This window comes from Diuraphis noxia, unplaced genomic scaffold (genome assembly GCF_037042655.1).
Source record: "Diuraphis noxia isolate RWA-SAM2 unplaced genomic scaffold, SU_Dnox_SAM2 contig0001, whole genome shotgun sequence".
NCBI lineage: Eukaryota > Metazoa > Arthropoda > Insecta > Hemiptera > Aphididae > Diuraphis > Diuraphis noxia.
The window spans coordinates 22,499,581-22,515,275 of record NW_028301711.1 but is presented as its reverse complement, the minus strand read 5'-3'; the positions used below and the strand labels follow the sequence as shown (position 1 = coordinate 22,515,275).

General features: G+C 28.0%; 1 protein-coding gene across 1 annotated transcript; it reads left to right on the top strand.

The window, feature by feature from the left end:
• Positions 1-9,823: 9,823 nt before the first annotated feature.
• Positions 9,824-10,598, top strand: LOC149060335 (uncharacterized). The gene is made up of 3 exons (XM_089218173.1): positions 9,824-10,022; positions 10,138-10,266; positions 10,382-10,598. The coding sequence occupies exons 1-3, from the start codon at positions 9,854-9,856 to the stop codon at positions 10,399-10,401; spliced, it is 318 nt and encodes a 105-aa protein (XP_089074299.1). The 5' UTR covers positions 9,824-9,853; the 3' UTR covers positions 10,402-10,598.
• Positions 10,599-15,695: the final 5,097 nt, after the last annotated feature.

Below are 15,695 nucleotides of genomic sequence, written 5' to 3'. Positions count from 1 at the left end.
CGTTATTGAGTTTTACCAAAAAATAATATCAGTTCTATCGATTAATGAATAATATTAATATTAATTAATAATTTTACTGGATTTGCGAAAATATTTCTGTTTTTATTACTTTCTTTATTTTGAAAACTTATGAGAATTTCTTAATTTTGGCATCCTAAAGTATCAATTATTTTCGATTTTATACCTGAAATCACTGTCAAAGTAAAAAATCGAAGCGTTCATACTTCTTTCTGCTCCAAAGGCGGTGACAGAAAAAAAGGACATTCATCATAGTGTTATATAGCTTCGCTTAGAGTCTAAATTGTGTTTATATTTTTAACATTCGTAAAGTAAAACTAAAAATATTTTAAAAACATATTTCTATTTCTAAAATATTGGTTTGTTATTAAATAATCAAACAAAAAAAATCTTCAAAAATACTATTATACCTATCTTTTCGAGAAATTGAGCGTTTAATTTTATAAGAATCATCTAATATTGAATACCCATCATATCATATAAATTGTATAATAATTGTTCGTTTTTTTTTTATTATTAATTATAAAGTTTTCCTGACAAAATCATCTAAACTTAGTTATATTATAAAGTACAATTTTTTTTTTTTTTGGCTATTTATAAAAAAGGTCTTAACATAATATAATGTAAAAATTAACTAGGTTGAAGATAAATAATTTTTCGTATTAACATGATATTACTATTATTATTATATCATAGATTAACAAATCTATAGTTTTGAACAACTCGTAACTATTTTAAGGCGGCTATCACTTGCGGCAGATGCAATGTGTCCCGTGCACGTTCGCTGATGGTAAAACATGTTGGTTTTGGCGTACGATGATAATATTATTATACTAACATATTATACAATATAATACCACGAAACAGTATTATCTTGCGGCGATTAATTGGATTAAGATTGGAAACTACGTCGATCACGATCGTTTAGTTAAACGTCTAAGCAACATTATTATTATAATAATAAAATGATAGTTGAGATTTTGTACTACTTTGAAGCAGTGTATTTTTTAAGCTAGTTAACTGGGCGACACTAATGTCGCCCAGTGAAAATATTTTGTTACCTAGTAGATAGTATTTTTAAAGACTGGGCGACACAATTTATAAAAGATGAAATTTTATTATATGTAAAAAAAAAAAAAATTAAGTACCTAATAATTGCAATGAATGTGTAGGTTATAGATATTACAATAATGTGAAATGTTCATATTATTATCGTATTCGTCAATCGATATTAAACACAAAACGCATTTATCATTGTAGATATGAGAAAATAAGTTATAATAATATTGTTATACATTAATTATAAATTATAATGTATAGCAATAAGCGTAAAATTCCAATGTGTGTAAAAATAGTCGCCGATAACGATTCACGAGACGACTCCGACGCGCGACGGTTCACGATATTGATAGTTTTTATTGATATTTGATAGTTATTCCGCATCCGCATATTATTTTGTTTTTCACTGTGACTGTAACGACGTCGCAATAACAAGGATTTCTGTATTTTTATTCTGATCAACTATTAACTCATAGTTAACAAGTCAAGAGATTACTGGTAAGTACCTTAATAACTCAATAGCATCTTGTGGTGTTTAAAGTGGGTGGTGTACTGATGTGCAATTCTTGTTAAGAAGTTATTAAAAAAAAATAATAAGCCCACCTAAAATATTATTATAGTACTATTTACGGGTATATAAGCGAACAATGATTTATTTTTTTAAATTAATACAATATTATACAATAAATTATTATAACTAAGCTTAAATTTTATAAAAATCGAAAATTCATTTTTACCTACTATTTTATCTGTTGTAATTTATGTGGTGTGCGACGTGCGTACACGTCTTGCACACCTAGGCACGAGTAGTCACTGTTAAATGATTAGCAGACACTAAACTGTTATGACTTATGAGTTATGAGAATTGCACAACAGTTATCTACCTATATTATATTTTGCTGTGTATTTTTCTAAATTGTGTTTCTTGTTTAACTTATGTCTTATTCTATAATAATAATTATATCAACTGTGATTACCAAACCCTTATTTTTAGCATTAAATGGTAATATGAATAATTATAATTATTATAAAATACATTTTATTTCATAGTTTTAAGATGATTTATACAATATATATTTAATAATATAAAATCATAATTAAATTAATTAAAATCATTCTTAAAAGAGTGTGGTATACAACATACATTTTATAAGCAATTGTCAATTCGATATCAACGCGATAAGATGTGATATTGAAGGCATTTTCGGAAATGAAAATGTATCAACGTTTTGTGACGAAATTATTGGTTTATATGCAACAGATAAACTTCCGTGTCCTATAAACATTACAGATCCAACGGGTAAATTATATTATTATTTAAAAATAAGCAGCTCTACGATATTTTTTGCAAAACTAATACAAGCATATGCCACTATAACACCACATAGTTGTGGACCAGAACGTGCTGTATCCTGTCACACTATATTAAAAAGCAACAAACAGTCTTGCTATTCAAGAGATGCAATTAATAGTAGAATGTATATTGCTCTAAACAGCACTGGGACAGCAAATTTTGATCCAAGGCCAGCAGTGGCCAAATTTTTAAGAACAAAGGAAAGACGTTACAATCTTCCTGACCAAGAATGTTATAAAAATCGGCCATTCGTAAAAAAATTTTTTGAAAAATAGTAATATTGCTAAGTCTAAACATAATTTTGTAATATGTTTTTCAATTTATATAATAAACAAGTAATCATTATACAAATATTTATAATTAGATTATATAGGTAATTAAATATTTTGTATTATATCTTTCTTAAAATTACATTATCTTTTTTTAAATAAATTATGACTTCTTTATAAATTTTACCTACCATTTACTTCTAACATTAAGATTTATTTATAATAATTATGAGGGATGAACATGTCACATGAAATAATTACTTACTATAATTGACTATTTATTATGAGAAAATTGTATTTGTCGCCCAGTCAAAATTTCTTAAAAAATGCACTGCTTTGAAGACGTGCGATGGGTAAACTTTACGCGGCGATGCACCGCGAGGTGGGCTTCGTATATTATACATAACAATAACATTCATAATACGTTATATATATTATATATATATATAAAATTATCTATACTGAAGGTTGTGACAGGTAATTTATACGAACTGCCTACGTAGGTAGTTAAAGAGATATTTTGTCTTATAACAGTGGTCCTCATCCCTCACTAGGATTTTAGAAAGAGCCAAATATAATTTTTGAAAATCACTTGTGGACCATATATATATTTTTTTTGTCATATTTATTTTAATTTTCACAATATCTGTATACAATATTTTTACAATAAGTACAATAGATGGAGGGATATTGTATAAGAGAGATTGGATGGCTTGAAAAACTATTTAATAATAGTACTTCATGCTTATTTTTTTAATGATAATAATTAACAATATAAAATGTACAACTGTTTACTGAATTTAGTGAAGTATAGAAAAAAAAAAAATTGTAATAAAATGAGAAGATATTTTGTTATGAAAAGGTAAGAAAAGTTCATAATTGACATAAATGTATTTTAGATTCTGAGCGAAGTGAAGAATATATTGGTTTTACAATGATATTTATTTTTTATTCTGTAAACACTTTTTATCCATCTAAACTTGCTCAAAAGTATCAAGTGAAGCATCTTTTCTGAAAGGTAATGTTTTTGAGCTGGTACTTTAAAGAGGCCATTTTTCGATTTTCGAAACGGTACTCGAAATAGAAGCGGTTAAAGAAGAAAAAAGTACGATTTCACGATTTTATAATATGAAACAATTACGGACGACTTTTTTTTTTTTAAATTATAACAATATAATTACTAATTAGTATAGTATAACATATACTAGACGGCTAGACTGATAAACTGTCTTCACTCAGAATCGTTTTTCGTATACAATGATATTTCATCATTGAATTCAAATTTAATACCATCCATACCGGAGCAATTGAATTGGCTCCCCAATACAGGTAGTCAATATTTTACCCTTACTAAGTACCTTTGAATTGGCTTCCTACCGTTTTTTTTTCAAAAATTTATTGATTGCCAATATATATATATATATATATATATATATATAATTTAAAGTACGTATAAGTCATAATTCATATATTTTATATCGTTACACAAAATTATATTAAAAAATTTAAAAACAGAAAATATTTTACCGAAGTGCGTCATTATAAAATTTATACATAAAAATCAATAAGTTAAACAAAAATATTATATTAGACTATTTTTCGGGGTCTATACTTATAATAATTTTTGTATCAGATTGAGTACTATATAATATATATAAAAAGTTGAATATGTTTGGATTTTACATCGTAAAAGTAAACGCCTATAATATGAGAATCCCTGGTTAAAAAATAATATTTAACAATTTAAGGAGCCAATTTAAATATACATTTTTCAGGAGCCAATTCAAGGATCGAATTTATATTTACCCAAAATTGGGAGCCAATTCAATGGTAGCCATCCATACAGTACACACTGTACTGCAGAGCGACATCCACTTACCGCTTTTTTTTTAACTCTGGATTTATACAATTTAATTTTAGTGCGAGCCGCATTAAATTTGTTAAAGAGTCACATGTGGCCTGTGGGGTCCGGTGGCTTATAATATAGCGTTCAGGCGGATACAGTGGCGTATTTGAGGGGGGGGGGCGACAGGGGCGATCATTCCCAGTCACTGAACTGAACACAAGGAACGCTAGTATTGTGTGTAGAGTCTAATATGAAAAGTGTTATACCTACAGAGGTCTCCATTTTGAGTCAGTATACGTCATGTCCTTTTTCATGATTTTTCATGGATAGAACAATTCTATTAGCTCAACTTTCATCAAAAATCAGTGCGAGTGGTATCAACTACAGAGCCTTTATATATTTTCTAGGCTCTTTAGTATCTATGGTTAATATTTGAGTAGCATCTTCACTTTTTTATGATATGCAGCCACATTTTGATTTTGCCTAAGGCCACAAAATGCCTAAATTAGGCCCAGGCATGTAGTCAGAAAATATTCACTAAGTAGACCAATGCTAGTTGCAGGGCCCCTTCCTTCCCGTCATTTATATATTATAAAAAAGGTAGTTATCAGTATATCCTTACTACAAATATATAAGTACACTAGCTGAATAACGCGGCTTCGTCCTTGTTCAGTTTTTTGTGTTATCTACTATTACTTTTATTTTATCAGTTTTTATATTTATTACCTACAGGCTGATTTTAAATATGTTGATCCTAGTTTGCCATATGTATTGTATAGACGTTTCTGTAAACTCTTTTAAAAGTAATTAAGTTTTATAACGTCATTGTAACATTATTATATACATTATGGTGTTATATAAACCAAAAAACAATATTTATATTGACATATTTTATTCATCTCAATACCTTTTTATAAACCGTATTTTTGGTACTGCCTTTTGGGGCTAGAATAACCAAACTACTGGCAGAGCTATCTCTAGAACATGCGTCATAGAACTGTCCACGTGAAAAACATTCTTCTCTCAAGTCAATTCCTGTCAATGCTCAATGATTGTCCTTGAGACTTATTAATAGTCATAGCAAAGCAAACTTTGAGTGGGAATTGTATTCTTTTAATCTCAAAGGGGGGATAATCTGTTGGAATCAACGTTGTTCTCGGGATTAAAACTATATCTCCTAACCCTCTCATAACCTATGTATAAACACAATTTTTGAATGAAATACAATAAATATAATTTATGTACTAACATAAAAGTATTTTTGTGTTTTATGGAAAATCTATTAAAAATTTGGAAACAATTAAAAACTATTTATATTATGGGCCTCTTTGAGTGCTTTGGGTAAGGCCGGATACATATTATGTTGGGTCAGGCATATCCTGGCCTCCCTTCCCTATGTGCCTGATTAGGCCTTGCATGCACCCTAGTGAGACATGTTTTAATACCGAATACGCGTTCAATATGTTCAGTTTAGTGTTCCCAATATCCCAATACAGTGAGATTTAAGGAAAACAATGGTCAAAGGGGGAATGTGATTTTAAAAGCAAGCATGAATTTTAGTATCAATACAATGTTTGGCATTTGTAAATTATTTGTAATACGATAATATTAAGTCCTTTTTGTCGGCTCCTAGAAATCGATGAGTGTTATATTGTTATTTTAAATTTAAAAAGGATGATAAACTACTGTTTTCAAATAGTGATTCTGAATATCAGAGTCAATTTCAGGGTAAAACCCAACGTTTTAATATACAAGTACTGAGTAGGAGCTTACCGATAAAATATTATTGAATTACGCCATGTCAATATTAAACTTATTCTTGAATTTTGAATTTATTGTTTTAAAAAATATTCGATTTATGAGTAATTAATAAATCCTATCCTTTGAATACCTTGGTACCTACCTAATACATAAGTCGCAAACTTAATTCAATAGAAATTTCTTAAATTAAAACATTCGATTTGACTAAACATCACTCAGAATTACCACTCGGAATATATTTTAAAACCAATAATTTTAATAACAATAATAATAATAATAATAATCTATTGTTTTAAAAATTGAAAATAATAGAATGTATGGTACATTTAGGATTTTCTTTCGATGAACTTTAAAGCTATGAATAACACATTTACAACATCTCACAAAACTACAAAATATCCTATTCTCTTTTAAAAATTAATTTATTGTATAATGGGAAATAATTTTATTTTGGACCAGCCAGTTTACTCGTAATGAGTTATGAAAAATACAAATATTTTTCAATTTTTAGAACTTAATGCCGTTGCCGTAAAAAGTGCATTTATAAAGTTCATTAGTTTTCTAAGACATTGCAAACACTGCAGAAGGACTTGTATACCTACTCAATTTTAATATAATGCACTGCAGACATTGGAATTATAAAGAAAATTATAATAATATATCACATTTTTGCATTATTCGATCCACTACGAATTTTGATGTAGGAAAAATAATCTCACCAATCAGATAAAATCACTACAATAGCCTATTAAATGATTTTACTGTCTACTTTCGGTTGATAGACATGTTGTGAGTTGTGTTGCACACTGAAACGAGGTAAAACTCTTAATTGCACAATGTCGTAACACCCATTATCTTATCGAGTAATCAACCTCAAAACAACGGTGAAAAGTTGGTAGGTATTTGAGGATTAAGCAAATCGCATCCCTGCAATGTTCGTAATGTTAGTATTTAACACTCGTAGGAAATTTGTCAAGCTGTATTTTAATTAATCACATTTTGCTTAAAATTACTCTCTATTCAAAATTATATCAAGTATTGAGTTACTAAAATATGTACAATCATGACAATCGTAGGCGCGTCATTTAATGACGTTGGTGGGAGGGGGTAGCATAGAAAGCGCATATTTAAACTTTACATTTTTTGTAAAACGAATTCTTTTGGGACAAATTTAAGCTCTCATATAACTCCCAATTAACCTTTTTACCTGAAAATAAAAGAGGTGTATCTAACTGAATTTTTTACTTCGTGACACAAGTTTAGAATGTCTCGAAAAGTTTCGTTCCTTCGATAGAAAAAAATACAACTCTTATTTCACACTCGCTTACTTTTGGAACGACTCTAAAAACCTTTATTTGAAAAATTTTAAATAAAATTTGGTAAACATAATAATAAATATAAATTGTCGTTTATATAAATAAACTGCAAACAAATACCTATTGAAAGTTATTATATACACTATGTTAGACATCTGAAGTTCTCAATTTTTTTTTTTTGGTTTATGTTAAAAAGTTTTTGTCTTAGTCTATAGCTTAAGAATATATCATCATTTATTTTTAGCATTATTACTTTTTTTGTATACTACACTATTTTGGTTTTATAATTTATAATAATGTATTGTGATAACAATGTATCTCAGGAATCAGATACTTTTATTAAAATAACAAGAATGTCTTATAGAAATTATATTCTCATTAAACTTTTTTAATAACTAATGTTCATGTCTCGTGTAGGAGTTGACACGACCTCATGTTGGATTTAACACCATGTCTTTGTTGATTTTTTCATTCCATATTTCTCTGTCCTGCTAAAAGTAAAACAAAATCATTAATGGTGTTTTAAATATGATAAAATGTGATATTGAGTCACTATTTTTTCTTTTCAAGTACATTTTTGGTACCCAACAATTTACCAACTACCAAATTAAAGTTGATAACAGTAGAACCTATATATTACATATTATACGGAATGAATAAAAATAAAATATTATTGTTACATGACACAATGTTGTTGTTTGTACAAATTAGAATAACGAGACATGAATAAAATATCATGAATTGTATAAATAAAAAAATTATGAATTTGATTATTTTCTATCAAAATGCGAAAAAAGAGAACCTACAAATTGCACTCTTATACGAGTAGTTGTATATAATTTAAATTTTGTTTCCGGCTTATAGTATGTATATACTGATATAGTCCTACCAAAGATCAATGAATAACAAATGGCTACCAGTAGGCAGTAGGCCAGTAGCACACTATTGCACCAAGAATTGAAGAATTGAAATAACACCATGTACCAATATTATATTCAAACAGTGATATTACAATTTTTTATAATTCGTTATTACTCGTTATCGGGTAGAAAAGGGGTGTTTTCAATATAATTTTACTTGAAATCAATAGTAAGTTATTGTTTTCAAATTCATCGTAATTGTGTAAAAGTAAATCCGGCAATCTAAGTATTTCAACGAAAGCGTTTATCCACAGCAAAGAATAAATAGTTACAATTTGAATATTTATAAAAATGTAGCAGATTAAAATATAAACAATAATACCTAAAAGATATAATCATGTTTATTTTACTGTCGATGAGTTAAACGATCCAAGAGGTTTAAGTATAACAGTAAATTATATTATTGTTGACATTAGGATGGCGCAAGTTCATGAATAATGAATGATACATTGACACACATGTTAATATTATGTTATAATATTATGATATTTTGTTTAATAATTTAATGATTTTTTCTCGATTCGCCGTCATTTTATACCTATAGTTAAATAAAGTTGTCCAAGTTTACCAGACGAAAACACTTATCTATAAGAAATAATAATAAATTTATTGAATATTCATAAAAATATAATAAATTAATAATTATAAATAATTAAAGAAGATAATCTTGTTTAAATAATTTAATTAAATACTAGATTGTTGGCTAAGCGATCGACCTCGATAGTTTGTGTACCTACCTATATCTATAAATATGTAAATCTGACTTTCGATTTAAATTAATGTTTTCCGCCAAACTCGCGGTCTAACTGATTAAATTAGTGTACCCGACTTCATAATGCATATTAATTAATTTATATATGTAATAAGTTTTTGTTTGACAAACCACACGATGACAAATTGTGAGGATACCAATAGTAACGAAAAATTGAAAATCTCACGGCGTGGACGATAGGCAATTACTAGTACACGGACGGACCGCATGAGAATATAACCAAAGTTTAAGAGGCTTTGTAAGAGCGAATCGGAAATAATTCAATAATCTATATTAATAAAAGTCATTGCTTGTCTGTGAGTAGTGTGTGTGCATGTGTGTATGTGTTATTGATCCTCATATAAGTCTATATCGATTAATATTTAACAGAGTTTAAGAAGCGGTAGACCCACTAGCATTCTATTAGTCATGACTCATTAGCAACTTCGTGCAAGATCAGTTAATATAATAATAATAATATACATATATTATATAATATAATATAATTTAAAATATTTTTTAGTTTCAGAAATTCAAGAATTTGGGTGAGACAATAACCATGACCGTTGGTGCCATAGCAGCATGTTGGAAATGGTGGTCGTCAAAAACAAAATCAAATGAACGCCCAACAACTGACAGTGACGACGAACCTTGGGAAACGACGTCGGACACTACTCCGATTCATCACGAAAAGCAGAAAAAGAATACCGATCAACCGTCAACAATTGGTGAGTTATAATTTATATTTGCTTAACATAGTCGTCTTTAAACATTTCGTATCAAGTTTCGGTGCTTTAAACTATTTGCTTATGTTTGATTGCAAATAAAAATATTTATCTTCAGGTAATAAAGAAACAGATTGCAACGATTTTCAAAATCATATCGGAAATGATTCTTGGGAAACGACGTCGGACACTACTCCGATTCATCATGAAAAGCAGAAAAAGAATACCGATCAACCGTCAACAATTGGTGAGTTATAATTTATATTTGCTTAACATAGTCGTCTTTAAACATTTAGTATCAAGTTTCGGTGCTTTAAACTATTTGCTTATGTTTGATTGCAAATAAAAATATTTATCTTCAGGTGATAAAGAATCAGATTAAAGCGATCTTCAAAATCTAATCGAAGATGATTGGGTCATAAATTCTGACACCACACCGATTGATGTACTGCGGAAAAATTTTTAGAACTTTTAACAATTGGTGAATTATAATTTTTGTATTAAGATAAAAGTCTTTACTTTCTGAACGAGGGACTCGTATACCTACAATAAATTCAGTTTTTAGTGTTTTTAAATTATTTTATTTTACAATATGTAGATGTTGAGACTAAAAATCATATACATATAGGATTGAAATTAAATTTTTAATACAATTAAATTTTTTTTCTAGTGTTTTTAAAACGTAGTACTGTCAGTGAAAATAAGTTTTAGAAGTTATTGATTTTATTGATGAGTTAAAGATTATTTTAAGTTTTAAGTTTTTTTGTGCAAGATATTCCAATTTTCAGGTAATTATTCGATACATTGTTATACATTATTGTGATGTATTTTTATAGTGAACTTAAACTTACCATTGTACCAAGTTCATTGTTGTAATAATAACCAGCACATTGGTATGCACTATACATATATGCTTTTAAGGTAGTAGTTTTAAGAAAATGTAATGTATAGATTTTTTTTTAGAATTAATATATTATTTTAGGAAAAATAAAAGTGAGAGGAATTTTTATGAAATATTTATTTGAATTATACTGTGAATTAAAAACAAATTATTTTTAAGTCGAATATTGCAATCAATTTTACTTGTTTTTTTTTTACTACCACTACATCCATGCTCTATTTACAATAATAGTAATAAATGCGATGTTTTCGGAAAATGTACTCAATCTAACATTTTAACGCATAACTCAAAGTGAAATAAACTAATAATACTAATTTAATATATAGGCAATACAATTTATTGTACTTTGGATAATAGACAGACGGACGGTTTCTGTTTAGAACATTTTTTTCGTATGAAGCAATTCAAATCCAGTACATCCATAACAGTAACCTAAAAGTACTCAATTACGATATATCCTCGATATCTACTATACAGCAAAGTGAGTTCTTTAGTTTTGAATTTTTAATGATGTTATAATTAAAACTAAAAAACCACGGTAGTACATACATGCACAGCAGAACGGTGATTAATTTTTAATTAGAACGGTATGTAAATTAGAGTTCATTTGTCACGAACACCTGTTGTAGCCTGTATGTAGGTAAATATAACACAGGTTTTTATCCGTCACAATATCAACGTATGAAAATCTATCGACGTTTAAATCAGATCACCATGATTTTATTACCTCCCTTTGCCCCTACAATAATAATAATTCAAACAATAAAACCATCTACAAAAAATGGCCAAATCCAGTAATCAAGCTCACACGACACGAAGAAATCATGGTTACCAGAATACGCATTGTACAAACTAGACTCACGCATTCCACCGAATGTGTAAGGAGACCGAACCCAGATACGAAACGTGCTTCAGTAAACTCGGTGTAGAAAGCATATATTTTTAGAATACCCCACTCATCAGAACGCCCGAACACAGTCAAATATAAACACGAGCATGTCCAGTTTCCGCCAAAAGTGTACTTTTCCATTTGCCACCAAATGTATACCTTTACCTTTTCCGCTAATTCACTTTTCCATCAAATTAAAAAAATTACGAATAATATTTAGGGTTCATATTTGTATTGAATATAATAATTGTCTTTAAAATTTAAAAAATAAAATAAAAATTTTACATATAATATTTATGTTTCATATTTTTGTTGAATGTTATATATATATTAAAAAGTTTTACAAAATTTGTGAAATTGAAATTATTTTTCTATTGTAAAACATCTTTAAAGTACCGTAATTTCCGACCAACGATTAATTAAATTTTGATAATCTTGATTATTTTTCCAACGATAATATGTACGAAACTAATACGTACGTTTCCCCAGTCCCCCACATATCACATTTACCAAATTTAGTACGTCATTTGTTTGTACTCGTATTTGTTTGACCAAACTCAGAATTTGTTTGTTGTCGGTTCACCTCGGAAAATCGGTTTTCCGTGCGGGGGGCTGCGGAAACGTTTCCAGAGCCCCCCACCCCATTAATTATTGACTTTTCGCAAATTTTCTGATGCCAAAATTTAGTACGTCATTTGTTTGTATGAAATTCTCCCCCTCCTTACCACTGTTAATAATAGACTGCAGAAATGTTCTTTTATCAATATTTAGTGCGTCATTGGTTTGTATTTGATTGACCACACTCAGCTTTTTTTGATATCGACACGCCCCGGAAAATCAGTTTTTAACAACAGTATTTATATAAAATATAAAATCGATACATTTATAAGTATATAATATATTATATTGTTGAAACCTGTTAAAAATTAATACCATTTTTATTTTTATAATATACCTACTGATTTGTGTTAATTTAATGTAATATATATTTGAGAAAAAAACATTTAAAAAAAATACACATAAATGTAAATTCAAATAACTCCGATCAGAACCTAAAATTAATTTAATAATAATCCTTTTCAATTTTTTTTTTATATCAATATTTTAACTTTATTTTTTTGAGTACTAAATTTTTAAATTTTGATATCAATGTGAGCTTTAAATAATAATTCCATAAGACTATTTCTTTAATTTTTCGGGATAATCAACCCTTATATCTTCCGGATAAAATTCCTCTAAACTTTCTGGATAATCATCCCTTATATTTTCCAGATAATCATCCGCTATATCATCCGGATAATCAGCCCCTTAATTTTCCGGATGATCATCCCCTATATTCCCCGGATTATCATCCCTAAAATTTCCAGAAAATCATCCCTTATATTTTCCGAAAAATCTTCCCCTATATCATCCGGATAATCATCCCCTAAATTTCCCGAATTATCATCCTTTATGTTTTTGGATAATCATCCCCTATATTTTTGGATAATCATCCACTAAAATTTCCAGATAATCCCTTATATTCTCCGGATAATCATCCCCTTTATATATATCTCAGAATTGAACCGATCGTCCACATTACTCTCATAAAACTCCATAGCCCCAGTAACGATATGTAAAAACAAATAAATCCGGTTTTTAGTTATATATTTTTCGAAGTATCGATAAAAAAAATGTTGGATGACCAAAAAAACTTGAAAATTTAATACATTGTTCCTTATGAGTTGTTCTTATTACAGTTAAAAAAAAAATCAAAAATCGTGTCACAATTTCTTTTTTTAAACGTTAATAGTTAAAATAATAAATTTAATAATAATAATACTAAATATTAAATTGTAAAAGTAAATACAATATGTTATATTATGGAAACATGAAATATTTTTGTTTGTCACAAAGTTAAGAATTAAATTAATTGAAATATTTCGATTATTATGAAACGCGTAGGTACTCAACCAAAAACAATCATTATAATCTCAATATATAATCAATAAGACAATAACTAGTACTATCACTATAACCTAACTAGTAACTCATAAAGATTTAAAAAAATTAGAAAATATACTTACTTTGATCGCCATCGTCAATTTTAAAAGTGATTCTGTCTTTAAATTCCAAAATAGCTTCAATTATCGTCAATGGAGGTATTGCTGGTTTTCGCCCAACCGTTATTAAATATGACTTATGTCAAATTGTTTTATTAAATTACAATAAAAAAAAGAGTTAGAAAATAACCTTTTATAAACCACTAGTCCACAACGTTCAAGTCAAAATGAGTCTCGTTAAATGATTAATACTACTCGTATTAGCTAATAGGTACATATTAGCTATTACCAAAATCAAATATAAATAAAACCGTTTTAATTTTTACATATTTTGTACAAAAAAAAATTAACAATTACCATGCAGTTAGTAATAAGGAATAATTAATAACAGTATCAATCTGCCATCAAAATGTATGATAAAAATAAACAAAAAAATCTGAGTTGAACATTTAGATAATAATATTACATATAGCTCATTATTTCTAAACATACAATCTGGTGATAGTAGAAACTGCAATAGTTAATAGGTATATTAACATATTCAACTTTATTTAGATATTAGTATACTTAGACATGCAATTACAGACATTTTATGGTCACTAAGTAATTTTGGCGTTAGTCAAATAAATGCAAAATTGATCATTCTAGGTAATGGATGATTAAAAATCAAACTTCTTTTTATAGTATTTATATATAAATATTTAATTTTATTTCAACTATTCAAGATATTAGGGAAGTTAGTACACTCATATAATTCTATCTTTTGTTCACATCATTCAGTAACCCATAGATATAGTATAGGTATTTGTACACAAATACTGAACACCTATTGGATGCTTTTCCTAAAACACGCATTTATTACATATAATGTTAAGTAATTTTTTTGGCGTCATTATAATTATAATCAATGCAAAATAGGAACTATATTATAAGATGATTCACGAAATTCACTTTCAAATGATCTAAAAGCGTAGTAAATTATATATTAAGCATATTATAATATCAATAACGAGAATAATATAATATACATATATATTACATTAAATAAACACAAATCAGTAGGTATATTATAAAAATAAAAATTGTATTAATTTTTATCAGGTTTTAACAATATAATATATTATATACTTAAAGATATATCGATGGGGGGCTCTGGAAACGTTTCCGCAGCCCCATGCACGGAAAACCGACTTTCCGAGGTGAACCTACATCAAACAAATTCTGAGTGTGGTCAAACAAATACAAACTAATGACGTACTAAATGTTGGCAAAATAAAATTCGGTAAAAGTGATATGTGGCCGTGGGGGGCTGGGGAAACGTACGTGAAACCAATACCGTTAATGTAACGACGCAGCCAATTCGTTTTCTAATCGTTGTCGATATATATATATATATATATATATATATAAGTATTGGTAGGTACTACCTAATAGTAAGTGTACGACTTTTGAACCGATTCGCATCGTCAACATTAAAATATTTAATATAATATTTGTAAAATAAAATTTCAGTGTGTACTTGTAATTTTTTGATTCTTTTTCGTATTTTAAATTTCATTTTTGATTAGTGATCCATTTATAAAATAAGCATTGTAATAGAATGGCTGAATTCATCGACAGTAAATGTGGAAAACCATTATTAGTCTTAAATAATTATAAATTTTGTATTGGATCAGTTAACATATCCACTGGTTTAACTTGTTGGCGATGTATCACAAAAGACTACAAAGCAAAAGTGTACACTAAAAATAATGCGTTGGTATATGATTATTATGAATATTTCATAACCATAAACCTTATGTTTTGACGGTAATATCAAGGCAAATTGTTAATAATGTTTGTAA

Coding starts and splice junctions, on each gene's coding strand:
- LOC149060335 (XM_089218173.1), top strand. CDS start 9,854: ATGACCGTTGGTGCCATAGCAGCATGTTGGAAATGGTGGTCGTCAAAA. Junction 10,023..10,137: donor CGATCAACCGTCAACAATTG/GTGAGTTATAAT, acceptor ATTTATCTTCAG/GTAATAAAGAAACAGATTGC. Junction 10,267..10,381: donor CGATCAACCGTCAACAATTG/GTGAGTTATAAT, acceptor ATTTATCTTCAG/GTGATAAAGAATCAGATTAA.